This window comes from Corvus moneduloides, chromosome 1 (genome assembly GCF_009650955.1).
Source record: "Corvus moneduloides isolate bCorMon1 chromosome 1, bCorMon1.pri, whole genome shotgun sequence".
Classification (NCBI taxonomy): Eukaryota; Metazoa; Chordata; class Aves; order Passeriformes; family Corvidae; genus Corvus; species Corvus moneduloides.
Window position 1 is genome coordinate 35,543,104 of NC_045476.1, and position 16,737 is coordinate 35,559,840.

Here is a 16,737-nt window from a genome sequence, read left to right on the forward strand (position 1 = left end):
CAGCTGATCTCACATTGTGAAGTGCTGGTTCTGCTGAAGGATGGAGGTGCCCCAGCCCTGCCTTTTCCCACCAGCCTCGTTTCACAGGTAGAGACGTGGTTCCCTTTCGTGTGCTCTGCTTGTGGCCAACAGCTTGCACTGCTCTGTGCCACAAGCCTCCTTCTCTGACGTGCTTAGGAGTTTTGCAGCTGATGGCCACGCTGATGTTCGTGTGTATGAGCACACAATTCCTGGCCCAGCCGTCCAGTCACAGCGCAACCTTGCCGTGAAACCTCAAAGCTCAGGGAAATGCTTCCAGCTCAGGTGACACCATCAGGGAACTTTTCTCAGGGAGTGACTCACTGCAAAGGCCACGGCAGGGGAGGATGGAGCGGGCTGCGCTAAATGGAGGGCAGTCACCCTCATGATTTCTTGTCAGGCACCAGCGAGTTTCTCACCTGCGCCCTAACACTCAGCCTACCCTGAACGTACGGAGACATAGGAACTTTTCTGTTTATTTGTTCCTAATTGACGACTAATGGTCTCTGGGTTATACAACTGTGAGGCAGATGCCACCTGGGCGAGCCGCATGCCCCCCTCCGCGGGAGGGAGCGCGGCCGCGCGTCCCGCGGGCGCCCTGTGCCCTCTGCCGGCGGCTCCCGCCGGGCCCCGGCAGCCGCTGCCCTGGCACAGGGAGCCTGCGGGCTCGGCATCTCCGGGACAAGGCAGGCGGGAGAGTAAACAGCGAGAGGGAAAAATCAGGAGGAGGAAAAAGAGAGATTTGCATAAGCAGTATTTTCCACGTGCCCCAAATGCCACCTCTGGTATTGCCTAAATTCCCGCTGGCCCCTCTCCTCTGACCTCAAGCCCCTGTAACACAGTGGTAACTCAACTCTTTCGCCTGGAACCTCTTCTGCCGCTGCTGCACAATTTCACTGCCTGGGACGTTTTTCAGGCAGCGATATCCCTTTTTTTTTTTCCCTATACACAATATGTAACACAGTCTGCCTCGGGTATGTTTTCCCAGATTTTATACCAGGTCCTCATGTGCAAAATCCACGTGGTGAATGAAAGCATGCTGGCCTGCATTGGATAGCTACTTAGGTTTCTTAAGTTGATTAGGCTTTTCTCTGGTTTGTCTTTATCTCAATAGTTTTGTTTGTTTGTTTTCTACTTACTGGTTGGATGGCATCCAGGCATAAATGTCTTTTTGGATTATGGATGGTAAGATATAATTTTTTTTTTTTTACTCTCTTATTTTCAGCAAATATTACTGTTTTCTGCAATAAATGAACCTGAACAAGAGAAAATAATTGGCTTGTATCCACATGCACTACTTCTAATTTCTTCCAGGTAGACAGAACGAGAATATTGCTCTGTATCTTAACAAAGGAATAATCTTCAAATACTTTTGGAACATGCACTCAACACCATAAAAGGCAGAAAACACACAGCCTGATTTTCATTTACACAAAAGCCAATTTATAAAGCTCAGGAAGCCTTGCAAGGATTAAAGCAGATGTCTGCACCCACTTAGAGCTTTCTTTCCACACCAGAGTTTTGTAATTGCATAGTTGTTCAGGACTTGCTGCTGCTGAACCGGGTAAGTGTGCCACACCTAACACCTTACTCAGGGCAAAACTATGTAGATTGTATGTTTGCATAAAGATACATGTATTTTCTCCTGTGGCAATCATTTTCATAGGTTTGCAGCCCTTCACTTTGAGTCTCAGAAAGCATGCTGACAGTGAGCTGTGGTCTCAGCATTTTGTCCCCTTTTCCTCCCACTGATTGTGTTGATCTAAATTGTTATTAATGCAGAAGCCATCCAATTAGAAAGCCACACCCCACAATTTTAAAGTGTAATGTTGAATTAAGTTGAAACTGGCTAAATAGTAAAAAAATTGGTATAATTAGAAAAACTCATATATGCATATGCAGACACCTTTTTCTGTAGGAAACTGAGTAAAAATCATGAGCTTAAGGACTTACTTTCCTCTTTAATCTTCATGATTTTGGATTTTGTATTCAAGTGGACGCAATGAAAGAAATGGAATCACACACTGAAAAGGATGAATACAATCTCTGCAAAAGGATCAGGTTGTCTCAGCTGAACTCCCTAGTGAAATAGGAATAAATCTCTTTTAATGGAAATGCTAAATTCCAAAGCATGTGTCTGCCATAGCTCTGACATCTCTGAGGAGTAAAGACATATGACTGGTCTTGAGTTTAGACTCCTCCTTCTTCTTCCAAGACATATTTGGAGAGCTTTTAAGAAACTGGAGGACTAAACCCTAGAAAAAAAATATTCCAAGTCCATTAGTGCTAAAATTACAGGGACTGTAAGACAAGAACAAGGCAACTCTGAGGAGCAGAGCAGAGATAGGACAGAAACTCGATCATGTTTATTAAGGTAGAGCTTACTACAGGAGAAATGTAAGAAAACCTTGAAGGTGCAGCTGCAATCTTTCTTTTTGCAAGGTGGGTGAGAACTTCTTTGCCTTTTTTAGCTTTCCTTTTCTTCTTGCACAAGGGGTGCAGTTGTTCTTCTACGTTCTTCTATTAAGTTTAACAAGGGCAAGTGCCAGATTCTGCACCTGGGATAGGGCAACCCTGGTTGTGTGCACAGACTGGGGAATGAGATGCTGGAGAGCAGAGCTGCAAAAAGAGACCTGGGGCTCCCGGTTGATGGCAAGTTGAATGTGAGTCAGCAGTGCCCTGGCAGCCAGGAGGGCCAAGCGTGTCCTGCGGGGCCTCGGGCACAGCATCGCCAGCCAGGCAAGAGAGGGGATTGTCCCGCTCTGCTCCGCACTGGGGCAGCCTCACCTCGAGTGCTGGGGGCAGTTTGGGTGCCACAATATAAAAGAAACCATTAAGCTGTTACAGAACATCCAAAGGAGGGCCATGAGGATGGCGAAGGGTCTGGAGGGGAAGCGGTATGGGAGTGGCTGAGGTCACTTGGTCTGTTCAGTCTGGAGAGGAGGAGATCTCGTTGCAATCTGCAGCCTCCTTGTGAGGGGAAGAGGAGGGGCAGGCACTGATCTCCTCACTTTCATGACCAGCGACAGGACTTGAGGAAACATCATGAAGCTGAGATGGAAGGTTTAGGTTGGATATCAGGAAAAAGTTTCACCTAGAGGTTGGCTGGGCACTGGAACAGGCTCCCCAGGGGAGGGATCACAGCACCAAGCCTTGTCTGATTTCAAGAAGTGTGTGGACAATACTCTCAGGCACACGGTGTGATTCTTAGGGTGTCCTGAGCAGGGCCAGGAGTTGGACTTGATGATCCTGATGGGGCCATTCCAACTCAGTATTTTCTATCATTCTATGATTCTAATTCAGGTAGAAGTGACATTGAGGAGGGAGGACCAGAAACAGGTCCTTCACAAGACCTTTGGGACTTACTTGTTTCTTCCTGAGGAGGAAGAAACCTTGAGTCAGTTCAAAAGAAGATGGCGGCAAAAATCCATCACACAAGAGACAAACAGACCCACTCTTGAATGTGGGCAATAGAGTGGATATGATTCCATGAGAAAGCAACATTTATTTTATCCAGGGGTAGAAAAGGTACATACAAGGACTCCTTCTCAATCTCTTGAATTACCTGAGAAATTTAACCATGGCTGACTGGCTTTTACATGTCCTTAGGAGCGTGAGGTTTTGGGGTCTCTGACCTACTATAACCAACAGGTCAGGGGATGCAGGTTCCAGGGCCAAGATTCACTCCAGCGCTTAGATTTTTTTTTTCCCCACCCATAGCACTCCCTTAAAAACCTATGAAACACTGAAAACCACAGAATCTTTGTTGGAGTTAGTTAGGCCTCTCTTGCTCTTGCACATTTAAGGTTATTTTCTAATATGACTTCTTTTTCCTCTTTCCTTCTTTGTCCTCTGACTTTTCATTTTCTTCCTCATTTATTGCCTGCTCCTCTTCATTCTCATTCCACATATACATCCCCTATTCTCAATGTTACTAATCAATTATTGTCACAGGTCTCTTCCTTGTTATCACCTCATTTTAGACCATCCACTGCACTTACAAAGTAGATCTGTGGCAGCCCCATTACTGAAACCTGTGTGCCTCTATAAGACCCAAGCTAGTTTTGCACTGTAAACTCAGCGTTACCTCTTCCTGCTTCTTTTCTTCTTCTGCTCTCCCACCTCCAAAGAAAGGCCCAAGCAAATATTACATGTTTGTCCCTGCTCTTCTGCTTCCAGAGTTCTCTTTTCTTGTTTGTTTTTCTTCTTCTTTTTCAGGTATTGGCAAAATTTGAAGGTGTTGCCAATGTATTTCATTGTAGAAGACTGTTAATCTCCAGGTCACTTAGAGCCTTTATGATAAACAACATGGCATCTCAGGGTAAAAGTAGCATTTTCCTCAGTATATCAGGAGCTGGGTGGTCTCCAACTCAAAGCTGGGTCAGGGGATACCTGGGATGAATTTTTTTCACAAATACTCATTGAGGGATTAGCCGATATATAATAATAATAGGTAGGGCAGGAAGAGGTCTTCAGAGATCATCTCCTTGATTCAAGCCAAGATCAGTTTATAATTAAACCACCTCTGGAAGATGTTTATCTTATTTGTTTTTAAGACGCCCCAACAATGGAGACTCCACAGGTTCTTTAAATATTCTGATGCTTAACTATACTTTCTTTAGAAATTAGCCCTAATATCTAACCTGACCCAGACTGAAATTTTAGCCCTTCACTCCTTATCCAGTGCTTCTGTCACTTATTGTAGCAACCTTTTGCCTAACTGAAAACTGATACTTCATTCCCTCTGATTACTCTTCTCCAGGCTACATTTTACATCTTCTTCATGTAGATTTCAAGGGTGTTTTCTGCTGTGTATATGTGCTTGGTGGAGGAGGAAATCTGCTTTGCAACTACCATGGCTGATGTAAAATAAGAATGACAGTAAAGGATAACGGAGATTAGGAAAATTTCCTATCTTTCAGTGGCTCTATATCTTTCCTGAAGTGCAGTTTTCACTGTTGGACACATTCCTTCAACTGAGATCTCTCCAGTACTAACTAAAGTTAATAGATGACTGCGAAGTAAGACTGACACCATCTATTTTGTATTCTTTCTTCTGCAGTTTTTCTAATAATGCTGGCAATAAGGCTATAATGACAGCTGAAATGTGGAGGTTCCATGCTGCCTGCAAAATGGAATTCTGCATATGGTGTGCTAACATGAAGTTACTTTAAACCTGGTACAGGCAGTTCGTGAGTTGTTAGTGGGCATTGAAGCTCTTTCTCTTTGAAAGGCAGAGAGAATTTTTCCAAGTACCACCTCAACAGATTGGGAAGATTTCTCTAAAGAGAAAGTATCTCTTTAAACTTTATCACATTTTTCTGTCAGCCATGCTGCATTCTGCTCTTTGACATCCTTTTCTCCTTCCATTAAGTGGCAATTTTAAAAGCATCCTTTCCATCAAGTATTTCTTCAGCAAAACCCAGGATTACCAGTGGGCCACTGTTACCTTGCAATGCAGCCCTGGAACACACTGTGGGACCACAGCTCTACTCATGAAATTCTCTGTGACTTTATGACGTGACAGCTGCATGGGAGAAATGGCTAAAGACAGGTCTGTCATGTGAAATATGCCTCCTGTGCCCAGCAGCACAGTTTGTTTTTCAGTATTTTATAGATGCTTTTTATAGATACATGCATGCAAACACATACACTTGTACGTGCACACCTGAAAGTGCACTATTTAGTGAATTCTCCTCATTTTGCTACGGGGCTAGCAGGAGAAAATGAATGCTATCCTATATTCAGGCTTCAGTCCATCATCAATATATACCTTGATATATATCATCAATGTAACCTCTCCAGAAGGGAAATTCTCTGAACTCCTACGTGTCATGCCACGGGGAACCATGCTACAAGATCCCCTACTGGGAAACAAGTTGTAGCACATTGAGGAACTGGAGTGGTTGCACCTGTCTTGTGAAACAGTAAGTCAGCTGCTGCTGTCTGAGCATAATGAGTTATTCTGTCAAACTAAAAAGAAATTGAGAATATGAAACAAACAATGTATTTTAGAAGGAGTTTTTCCCCTCCCCTCACATAATCTCTTCAGTGCTACCAGCTGCATGCTTCTTGAGAAGTGGGTGAGGCTAAGGATTTTTGTTGCCTATAGATACTTCTTTCGATTTGCATTGGTCTTGGTAACATCAAAAGTAAGTAGGATTTTCTAATGCTAGAGCAGCCCATGCCTTGTGTAAAGGTGAATGGGTCTTTTGGGGTGAGAGAGGGAAAGTCACCAAGGGTCTGTGGTTACTTGTGAGCAATGGTTGGTGTGAGGGCAGGGATGGTCCCAGGCTCTCTCAAGGGACAGTCTGTGGTGCTCCAGGTGACACTCACAAGGAAGTGAAACTACCTACAGTGCCACACACCACTCACAGAGATAGAGAGTGAGGGCAAACACAAACAGAAGAGGAGTTTGTAAAGAACACCTCTGTATGGAACAGGTAATTTGTATCTGCAGAGCTGGAATGATCACCTGGAGCAATACAAATCTGTGGCAGAGGTATTTACAATTTGTACCTGAAACACAGGCCTGATTTTTCTTACTTTGCATGCATGTCAAAGTGCTTCCTTATGTAGACTTATTCAACATTTACAAATCAGGTGTGATTGAAGCTCAGTGGCTTAATTTAAATTATTAGCAACTCTGACAAAGCAGCATTAGAGTCAGCAAGAAATGACAATGGCCTGACCAATCTGTTTTCTTTTCAATCAATCAAACAACCGAAGACTTGGCCAACAAGTCTAGACGGAAGAGTATATTGAAACACAAATGAATGTGTTATTTCACATGCTGTGGTTTTTCATGATCATGATGCAGCAGCAAAGAGGATGCCTCGGACAGTAGAGGGCACTGTGACCTAAAAAATAAGCTTCAAATTGGGCTAGAGTTGTGCCTTTTTGCAAGCACAGCTGATCAGACACAAATGCCCTGTTCCAACCGAAAAAGAGCTCTGTTTGTTTCGCAGTAGCTCAAGAAATTAGAGAAGTAATGTCAAAAAGCAAGGAGGGGTCGGACTTATAGAAAGTGGAAAGGCATGATCACTACAAATTTCCACATGAACAAATTGAAAAAAAGGGATGAATTCCACAAAGTTGCTTGATACTGTGGCACATCTTAATGTTTTGTGAACACAGTCTTTAAAGCCTGAGTCGGGTGCTATTCTTAATGAAGTTTAAGAATGTATAATGAAGTATTTAGGATCATGTTCTGAGACAGACTGTCAAAAAGTTGAAAAGGTGAGGAAGGAGATGAGAAGATGCAACTGCTGTTTTTAGTCACCAACAGGGACTCCATGTACCATTTTCAAAACTTTTCTGTGTAAAAATTGTATCACATTTTTAGTTTTTTATGGTATAAATTAAAGGGTTTGTAGCCTCAGTATCTTTTTTTCCTCCTCTTTATCAGGTATCTAGCAAAAAGACCAGATTTACCAGGAAAGGATGCCCTGCAGCCCTCAAAGTGGCTCTTAGTCACTTCAGTTTGTCATAAAGGATTCACCCTTTCTCAGTCATATACAGGAAGCAAACAGCATTCCCAAGCCACGATTTTGTTTGCCATGTTGCTTAGTTTGCCAGAGGTACTTTCTATCACTGTCTTAATGTGCCTCTTCTCTACCTTCAGTAACCAGGGCAGCAAAGCACATTCCGGAATCCCCACCGAAATGAAAATCAGGTTAAGCAAAGTGTGAAACAGAAATAAACTTGCTAACATCTGAACAGGCAAGCTTAGACCCTGCTGCTGTTTCTGATACAGCTGTTTGTATTTCACAGTGGTCCACAAGCTTCTCTTGCCAAAACAGATTTGCCAGTAAATCTCCACCAATCTAGATATACTGACTTCAATATGGCCTCATATTGAATATATATACTCACTTCAATATTTCAGGAGCCCTACCGTTTCTCACCTCTAGCTGCTCTGCCAGTTGTTCACTGAAAAGCTATTCTGTGAGCACTTCCAGATCATTGCTTTTCTCCTGCTTCTGTTCTCGGTCCATTGCTGGCCTTCCCGTATTTCCACCGTAAGTGGTGTCTATATTCTCAATCTCACATAGAGGAGCATCTGCCATGAAATATAGTAGTAGCTCAGCCCATGTTCATATGGTCCTGTTCTGTTGTTATCACTTAAGCTTCTGCTCGTCGCTTCAAGCTGTTTCCTCCGTGTTCTCTGACGCATCTTTTGGCAGCTGCTACTTAGAGACACACCAGATAACCACTGACTCCATAAAAAATTAAGTAAAACCACCATGGCTAGTAAATCAGGTTAGGGGAAGCTGGATCCATCACTTCTGCTTGTAAATATTGAGTTCTGTGGTCCTCGGAAAACTTACTCTGTAATTTGCTCCTCCAAATAGAAGCATAATGAGATGCAGTTGCTGTGGCTGTGAATCATGGCATCTATGCCAAATTAGCATGACTACTCACAGTGGCCAAATGCCACGCAATGAGTATGTGGCGTGTACAGCAAGAGATCCTCATTTTGAAATCTGTAAGGAGATTATATCACGCAGAGGAGTTAAAAGTCCTCAGAACAGTGAAGAATTACAGAAACATTCCAGGCCTCAGTTGGGAGGAGATGATCACACTCCATGCCCAGGAAGGGGCATTGCCAAATCTCCCCAGTCAGCTGCTCAATAGGGCAAATGAATAATGAATGCTGCGCTGCTTTCATCATTCTGTCTGCAGCAAGGAAAGAAGGGTAACTGTAAATATGTTAAAACTACCTAAAATGTTCCCAGTGTAGCCTAAATTTCTTTCCTGAAGTCATAGTATTTAGCGTTCCTTTTTTTTTTTTTTAACTATTTTTTGTTTTCAGAGCTGCAGGGAAGCACTTAAAGTAGCATGAATATATGGTACTGGAAACAGAAAGCAAAGAAGTAAGAAAAATTCTGGTGGAGACTAATTAGGTTTTCTGAGTCACTAATGTTCTTCAGTGTTATTCTGGCAGCAGGAAGCCTGAGACTTATAATCAACATTATAAAAACAAAGGAAGTAATTTCTGTGTCAAAGATAGAAGGGCTTTCAGGACCTCTCATTCAAAATATGTGATTTTTTTGTTTCTTTTGTTGTTGTTGCCAGGGTAGGCAAGCTAGGTAAATTGTTCTTATTTGTTTCTAGTAGAAAGAAGTTTTTGCTTGTATGAGCAGTTAGCCATACAGACACAGATAATCTAGTTCTACAGAGTTTTTCATATATATAAAAGTTAAAGTGAAGCTGCAACTTTAAAAGTGAGAGAAGATACATATAAGCAGACGTGCAAGTAGAGATCAGATTATTAACCTACCAGTAGCATACTTTCCCCTCTTCAGAATACAGGTAATGTATGTTTAAAGGGTTAGCTCAAGGGGGAATATTTGTATCCTGCAGAAAGCGCACTGGTCCCACAAAGCTTTTAAATAGGACAAGGTACACACTATAATAGCTTGCCACTGCATTCTGCTATTTTTGTTTTTCCCTGGAAAATTCCTCTGTGTACGAACTCCAAGGGCAATCCTGCATCTTTACTTCTGCCTTACAAGACTCCTTTGCCTTCTGCACTTAATATTCAGCCTGGTCTTCACAAGAATGGGTCCCAACTCTTTCTGTTTTCATAAAGATCTTTCTGTAAGTAAGGATTTGTCTGCTCTGTGACTGAAGCACAAGTGGTATAAATAATGAGTTAAGTCAGATATGGCCATATGGCATGGAGCTCAAAATGCTCTAACATCCCAGTTAGTTACCTGAGGCTCTGAGCTCCACATTGCTGCAGCTCTCTTGCTGTCAGCACTCAAAATGGCTCATTTAATGCTAGGTTGAGTACATCTAACCATGCAGCAGTCACACAATTGTTTTCTGAAGAGACATACTTTCTAGAACATGCCTTCACTGCATGCTAACCTTGGATTAAATGAACCAAGGAAAGGGAGCCTGAAGTTCCCTAACTTGCTACAATGCAGCCCTGCTATTATTAAGTCTGCTGCTGAACGTGTGAAAGTGTGGGGGATCAACACAAACTTCACAGAAGCAAAGCCCTGTGGTAGGTGGAAATGGCAGCCTTGTCACAAAATCTGCAGAATGTGCTCGGAGGCAGTGCCACTGGAACAAAGCAGAGCAGTAAAAGAAACATCATTACAGACTGAAAAAAGGAATCTCTGCAGGCACCCTTATTCAGATCACCTTGAAGGTGACTGAAGAGAGAAGGGGTTGGTATTGGTAATAAACTAGAAAGTGAGGGTCTCACTTGAGGCAAGAGAAAAAGAGAGAACTGGTGTCAAGAAACAATACAGAAGATGAGAATGAGTGGAGGGGGAGGAAAGCAAGCTCTGGACTGTTCAGTCATGAGGTGTGCCCGTCCAGTGTCCTGTTAGAGAATATATAGGAACTGCCAAGGCCAATGTGCTTCACTTGCAGGGGCTCATTCCTGAGGACTGTGAATTATTTCCATCCACAGTGTGTCACAACCACTATCCAGCTGAGATTGCTGATATCTGTCAGAGTGATTTGGAAACATGAAGAGACAGTCCAGTGATCACAGAAAATGTGTGAGCAAAGAGATAGAGAAGACCGAGCAGAAACAGAAATGTTGTGTTCCAGAATGTGCCTTGTCCTGGGACAGCAGAAAACCGTGGAGCAACATCTTATGGATTTTGCTTTCCTTGGACAAAAGAAGTTAAGACAATCTGATTAGATGATGTCTCTCCTGTGGACTTGTAAACATCCTTCAGCACCCTTGAGAGTTGAGAAAAATCAAATTTATTTTCAGAGGTATATTTCTTTCCTTCCCCTCCTTTTTTGCTATAAACAGAAAGATATGTGCTGATTTATTGGAGTCACTCCTTTCACTGTGATGTGCAGGATTAGTAATGAGCTACACTGTCTGAAACGTGATGTTGGATATTAAACATAGCACCTCTCAAAAAAATATGCAATTCCTGTGATGATATAAGCCCAAGCTTTATTTCTTACTACTTGTATCTTATAGATTGAAACAAATGTCATTTTATTTTTAGACAATAAAAATGCAGCTCTTCTGAAGTAGTGTTAGAGGTTTTCTGTAGCAATTCACAGTTGCTGAATATGGGCACCTTTACATTTAAGAATGTGATGCTCTGTTTTTTGCACACTTACCGTAACTCTTAAAACCTTTAGAATTGTTTAGTAGTACGTGCCTTTGTAACAAGGTTCTGTGGGTGGTACCTGTTGAAATAAATTGCCTGAAGAGTTTTATTAAAAGAAAACAGCCTGAAGGTAATTGATCTGCTGCAGGCTGGAGTAGGCCCAGTTAATCTCAATGGCTGAGCCATCCCCCAGCAATTTTATGAACCTTAATAATATCAACCCTTCAAGTTTCTAAGTGTTCCATGACTCTATTGATTTTGGCAAAAATTGAAATATAGGTTCCAGGAGTTAAAAATCAGCAGAACGTATCATATTGCTCTTTTTCCATGCTGGTTACACGCAAAACTCTATCTGGAGCCTGTACCCTTCAATCACTCAGACAGCAACAATAGACTCCTTTGGTTACCTTTGAATTTATAACAAGGCTACTCAATTAAAATCAAATATGAAAAAGAGCAGATTGTGGGACTTTTTCTCCTGAAAAGCAGGTGGGGAAAGTAGTAGGTAGTCTTCAAACACTTTAAAGGTGTTCCTTTTATGCCTTCATTTATATTTTGTGTATAGTAAGCACAGATAAATGTTTCTTGCAATGTGAAACTGCCACACATAATTCATGTCAGAAGAAGAGCCTGGGTACTCAGGAGACTGGCTGTCTTATATGAAAAATAGTATTTCTTCCTTGCTTGCTTTTTTGAGATCAGTGTAATACATGTCCTTTGCAGTTATCTCCTCAAAATAGGTAGTGGTAGAAGGGTGATTTTCCCTCAGCAAGCAAAGAAACGTGGGGCCAAGAGAACTTGTGGACACACAGGCCTTCTGTCAGTCCCACAGGCTTGTTTGTTTAGTACCAGTTTGTATCTTCACATCCTTATTTTGGTGTAAATAGCCTTACTACTACCACAAAGACAGCAAAAGCAATCCTTCTTACACTTTCATTATCTCAGTAGCTGAATCTGAACCAAAATTACCTTCCTGTGCTAACAATGTGCCAGCTATGTATCTATCAAACAGTTTTTAAAAAATACTAGTATGGTATTTGCCACATTAGACTCAAATCTTGTGTTTCACAGGATAGGATTCATAATTAGGAAAAGGAGATGGACATAAAGAGGTTGTAAACGTTTTAGAAGAAACCCACGTATGTTATGTCAGAGGAAAAAAGTGGAAAGGCTAGGCAAAATAAACAGAGTTGACTGGAAAACTCAAACAGAAAACTTGGGAGCAGGAACATAAAATGAAGAGTGCAGAGGGATAAAGAAAAGCCTGAAGACAGCAATGAGGAGCACTTGGAAGGCAAGGAGTAGGTACAGTCAATAAAGATAAAAATAAGAAGAGGTCAGGGAGGAAAGAGTGAAATGGATCTGTTTGGAGAGGTTGCAGTTACTGTATTTAATCAACATAATCAAAAAGTGGTAATTAAATTAATGTGTCCCTATTGGATGAGCTGCTGCCTGAGCACTGTTCTGTGCTGAGCAAGAGAGCACAAATAGGAGAAACGGCGGCTTTGCTGGAGCTGGGTCTTGTTCCACAGTTGTGCTGTATATTCACCGCTCTTCAAAGAAGAGTAATTAGAGTAGGAGCTACAGGGATTGCTACTGGCAGCTCCTGAAGGTGACTGCTCTGCGAAAGTAATGAAACATCTCATGTCTCAAGTGTCCGCGTTACAGAGTTTCTGTGCCATAGGGCCTTTTAACCTCTGAACCCAAAGCAAGGGTTTGGCTGGATCTGCATGGTGCTCGTGAGCAGACGCCGCATTGCAAAGGCAAACCCACAATAAAACTCCAGAACAAGGAGTAGGAGGAGGAAGAGGGGTGTTTTCTGTGGTGTGGAACCCCTTAGGACAAAGCAACAACACAGACAAGTTACCTTCTGGGAATGAAAATTTTGGGAATTTGGGCGGTACTTCTGGGGTAGACTCCCTTTAAGCTGACGCTGTTACAAAGCTGAACGGCCCGGGAACGGGAAAGCCAACAGAGAGAAACACCAAGAGGTGACGGAGGACAAGGCTGCAGCACCGCGGGGGCCACGGCAGGCCCGCCCACACGGACAGCAGCGGGAAAACCGCGCCCGTCCCTCGAAAAAGACAGGGAACGAGTGAGCGGGAAGAACCCCGCTCCTGCCTCCTCCTTCGCCTCCTCCTCCTCCTCCTTTCCGCCGCCCTCCCCTCCCCGCCAGGCTCCGGGGCGGCGCGTCCGTGAGCGGAGGGGCGGAGCGGGGGGCGCGGGAGCCGCTCCCCGCCCCGCCGGCAGCACCGCCCCCGCCCCCGCCCCCACGTGTCCAGCCGGGCGGAGCGGGCGGCGGCGGCGGAGCGGGGACCGGCCGCCCCCTCGCCCCGTTACGACGAGCCCGCCGGCTGCGGCTCCGCCCCGTGGCCTCCGGGCCCTGCCAGGGGGTGGAGGAAGCTCCTCCCTGAGCACCGCCCCCGTCGGCTCGGCTGCCCTCCCCTCCGGCGCGGCGCCCCGGCCCCGGCGGGGACTATGCGGAGATGGTCGTCCCGAGCCGAGGCAGGAACAAAGAGTCGCCGCCGCTCAAGCCCGGGCAGCAGCAGCACCAGCAGCAGTCACCGGGCGCCAGCCCCAGCCGCGGCCGCCGGCCGCACTCGCCCGGCAGGCAGGGCTCCGGCGGGGCCCGCGCCATGCGGAAGGGAGGCGGCGGCCGGCGGGGAGCCAGGGGCGACCCCCGGGGACCCTACCGGGAGGGGCCCGCTACGGACGGGGAGCGGGACGTGCTGGGCCGCGGCCCCCTGAGTCTCCTGCGCGTCTGCGGGGACCGGCTCCGAGGTGAGGTTCCTACCCCGAACCCTGCCCCCTCCTCGCTCCCTCTGCCCCCGCTGGGATGGGAGGCAGCCCTTCCGCCCGGGGGAAGTGCGGTGGAGCTGAGCGTCGCTTCCCGTCCCTCTTTCCGGCAAGTGGCGGTACCCCTGCCCCGTGGCACGGGGTGGCTGTTGCCGGGGGAGGGAGCGCCGGGACATCTTTCCCCGGGAAGCAGCGGTCGGGGTCCGGCGGGCGGGAAGGTCCCTCCCGCGGGAGGGAAGCAGGAAGGGAGGCGGGCGGGCGGTGTCTGGCACTGCCCGGGGCAGCGGCGGCGGGGTCGCGCTCCCGCTCTGCCCGGGCCCGTGCTCCAGCCTGTCACAGCGCGGGGAGGGTGAAGAGAGAGAAAAGCTGACAAAACCCACACGGTGATCGGCGAGACGGGGGCGAGGAAGAGGGAAAGGGCTTTTTATCACTTCAGCATCCTTTGGGGGAGAAGTGGGGAAACGTGCTGTTTGCGTAACTAACTCTTGTTAAAACAGCCTCTCTGGTGATGTTGACTATCGCAGCTTGCAGTGCTGGCATGACCAGCTTATTTCTGCTGGAAAGTATGTAGGGTTGTGTATTCTTTCAAAGTCTGACTTTCTGCCTTAGCAAATTTGCCAGTAACATAGCTATGTAGAAATCCCCTTTTGTCAAGTTATTCCGTAAAAGTTATTTCAGAAATTAAAAACCTGATGATTTATATAGTCACCTTAGTAGTCTCTCTGTGATGTTTAAAGCTTTTATGTGTAGTTACGAACTTGCTGTATGAAGTTTCTTTCAGCATTTTTGAGGTCTGGTCTACTTTTTTTACATAAAACTAATGTTGCAGAGTTCAGATTTCCTTTTATAGAGGCTGTGCTTAATTGATGCTTAAGGTGCTTGTGTTCTTTTGGCAGTATTTGTTGTCGACAGAAGGGCCTTCATCACAAAAGCTGATAGCAAGATATGGCTCACGGTCCTTCTGGGTAAGTGGAAGGAACACATCACAGGGGGAAATACTGATCTTTTTACCTTTCTTTCTCTGGAACTGTAAATTGTATCTAAATATATTTGAAAATATAACTTGGAAAAAGGAAAAAACATAGCCGATGTTGAAAAGGGAAAGGAAATAACTTCCTACCTGGTAACTTTTGTAAAGCTGTTACTGTAGCAGTTGATGTGGTATCACAACATTTATAGGAAAAAAATTTCCACATATTTATGGATTTCTCCTATCCAGTCATTAATTTCTAGGAAAAAAAAAAGAAAAAGGCAGCAGCTCTTACTAAGTAATGTAATCGCAACAGCTTGTTTGGGAAGAAGTATGGGTGGACGTACATACAGTTGTAGAGGGATGTAAATTCAGATGTTATTATCTTTGGGAATATTTTTGAGGAAATAATGAAATGGCTTATGGCCAAAATCTTGAAAAAACCACCTAAAGTGTTTGTAAAGAGATGCATTCCTAGAGTTAACAAGTGCTAAGTAATAGCATATTTATCAGATGCACAATTAGATAGACCCTGAAAGGTATTCTAGTAAGGAGTGTCAGGGTATTCCAAAGATGCTGGTACCATTAATCAGACCACCAGCAGTCCTGGCTGCCGAAGGGGGTTTCTTCAATTTGATGAATTACATTGCAAAATAGTAGCAGGGAAACAGCCCTTAGCTTGCAAGCTAATTAATGGATAAAGTGTTCCTGAATTGCTTTACTTACATCTATTTATTCAGCGTTTCCTAGACTCGTAGTTACTTAAATGACATAGAAATATTAAACTGATGGTCAGAATTGAAAAATGCTTTCCTCTGATTGAAATTTGAGATCAGAGAGAGTTTTCTAATTTCTGGAATTTGAGTTTGTCTGTGAAACCCAGATAACCAATTAAATATTTCAGGGAGGTATTTTCCTTTTTAATGGTAGTAAAACCTTAGTAGCAAAGTATGTAATAACGTACAGTATTTGCAGTAGCAAAGAATGTATGCATACACTACATATGAAATAGTGAGTTTTGATTGAGTGGAATTTGAATTTTTGTTGTTGCTTTGCTTAAGCTTTAAGGCCCGTATTTTAAAAACAGAGGCTTCCACAGCTGGACCTGGTTTAATTATAAAGTGTGAATTTTTTTCTCTTATGAATTATCTCCGATTTATGTGCAGCAGTAAAGTTGTCAGACTTTCAAGGATGTTCTTACACAACACTTCACCCTATTATGTTGTTAGGGTTTTTTTTTCATAATGACCATTGACTTGAGGCCTTATTCCTGAAGACACCCTTATTATATTGCACAGAATCTAAAAATGTAACAACTTGACTAAGCTGCAGAAGTAGTCAATACTTGCAGGTTCCTCATTGTTTTCAGTTCTGCTATATTCCTACCTGATCACTTTGTGGATATTTGAAAAATATGAAGCAGTTTATTGTACTCTTCACATCCTGTTGGATTACAGTATCTCAGCATTTGTTGTTCTCTTGGTAAATAAAGCCAAGGATGGCTTTATTCTTCAGTATTTAATTGCCAGAATCAGAATCCTTTTTATATGCCATTCATATTGCTTTTCTTAGAATGGCACACAGGCAAAAATAGGAAATCTATCAGATTTTATATAATATCCCTAGTCTGCAAAAATCTTATCATATGCTTTGCTTTTAGAGATTCTTAGGCTGGGTGAGAAAATGGCATCTGCAAGTTCAAGTACATAGTAGCTGTGTAAGTGTTTACAGCATTAGAACTATAGTATTCCCTTCCTGTCCCCTCCTTCATTCCCTCTCCAGTAGGGACATTAATGGGATCAAAGGATGGTAATTTAACAGAGCTGAACGGCATGTTTTCCATCAGAAGCTGGCTTA

General features: G+C 44.0%; 1 protein-coding gene across 1 annotated transcript in view; it reads left to right on the forward strand.

The window, feature by feature from the left end:
* The first annotated feature begins 13,600 nt into the window (after positions 1-13,600).
* DPY19L1 (dpy-19 like C-mannosyltransferase 1) overlaps positions 13,601-16,737 on the forward strand; it is a 46,017-nt gene continuing 42,880 nt past the window's right edge. Inside the window, exons 1-2 of the mRNA XM_032105226.1 lie at positions 13,601-13,895; positions 14,807-14,875. Of these exons, the coding sequence (XP_031961117.1) occupies positions 13,601-13,895; positions 14,807-14,875 (364 nt within the window). The remainder of the gene's footprint in view (positions 13,896-14,806; positions 14,876-16,737) is intronic.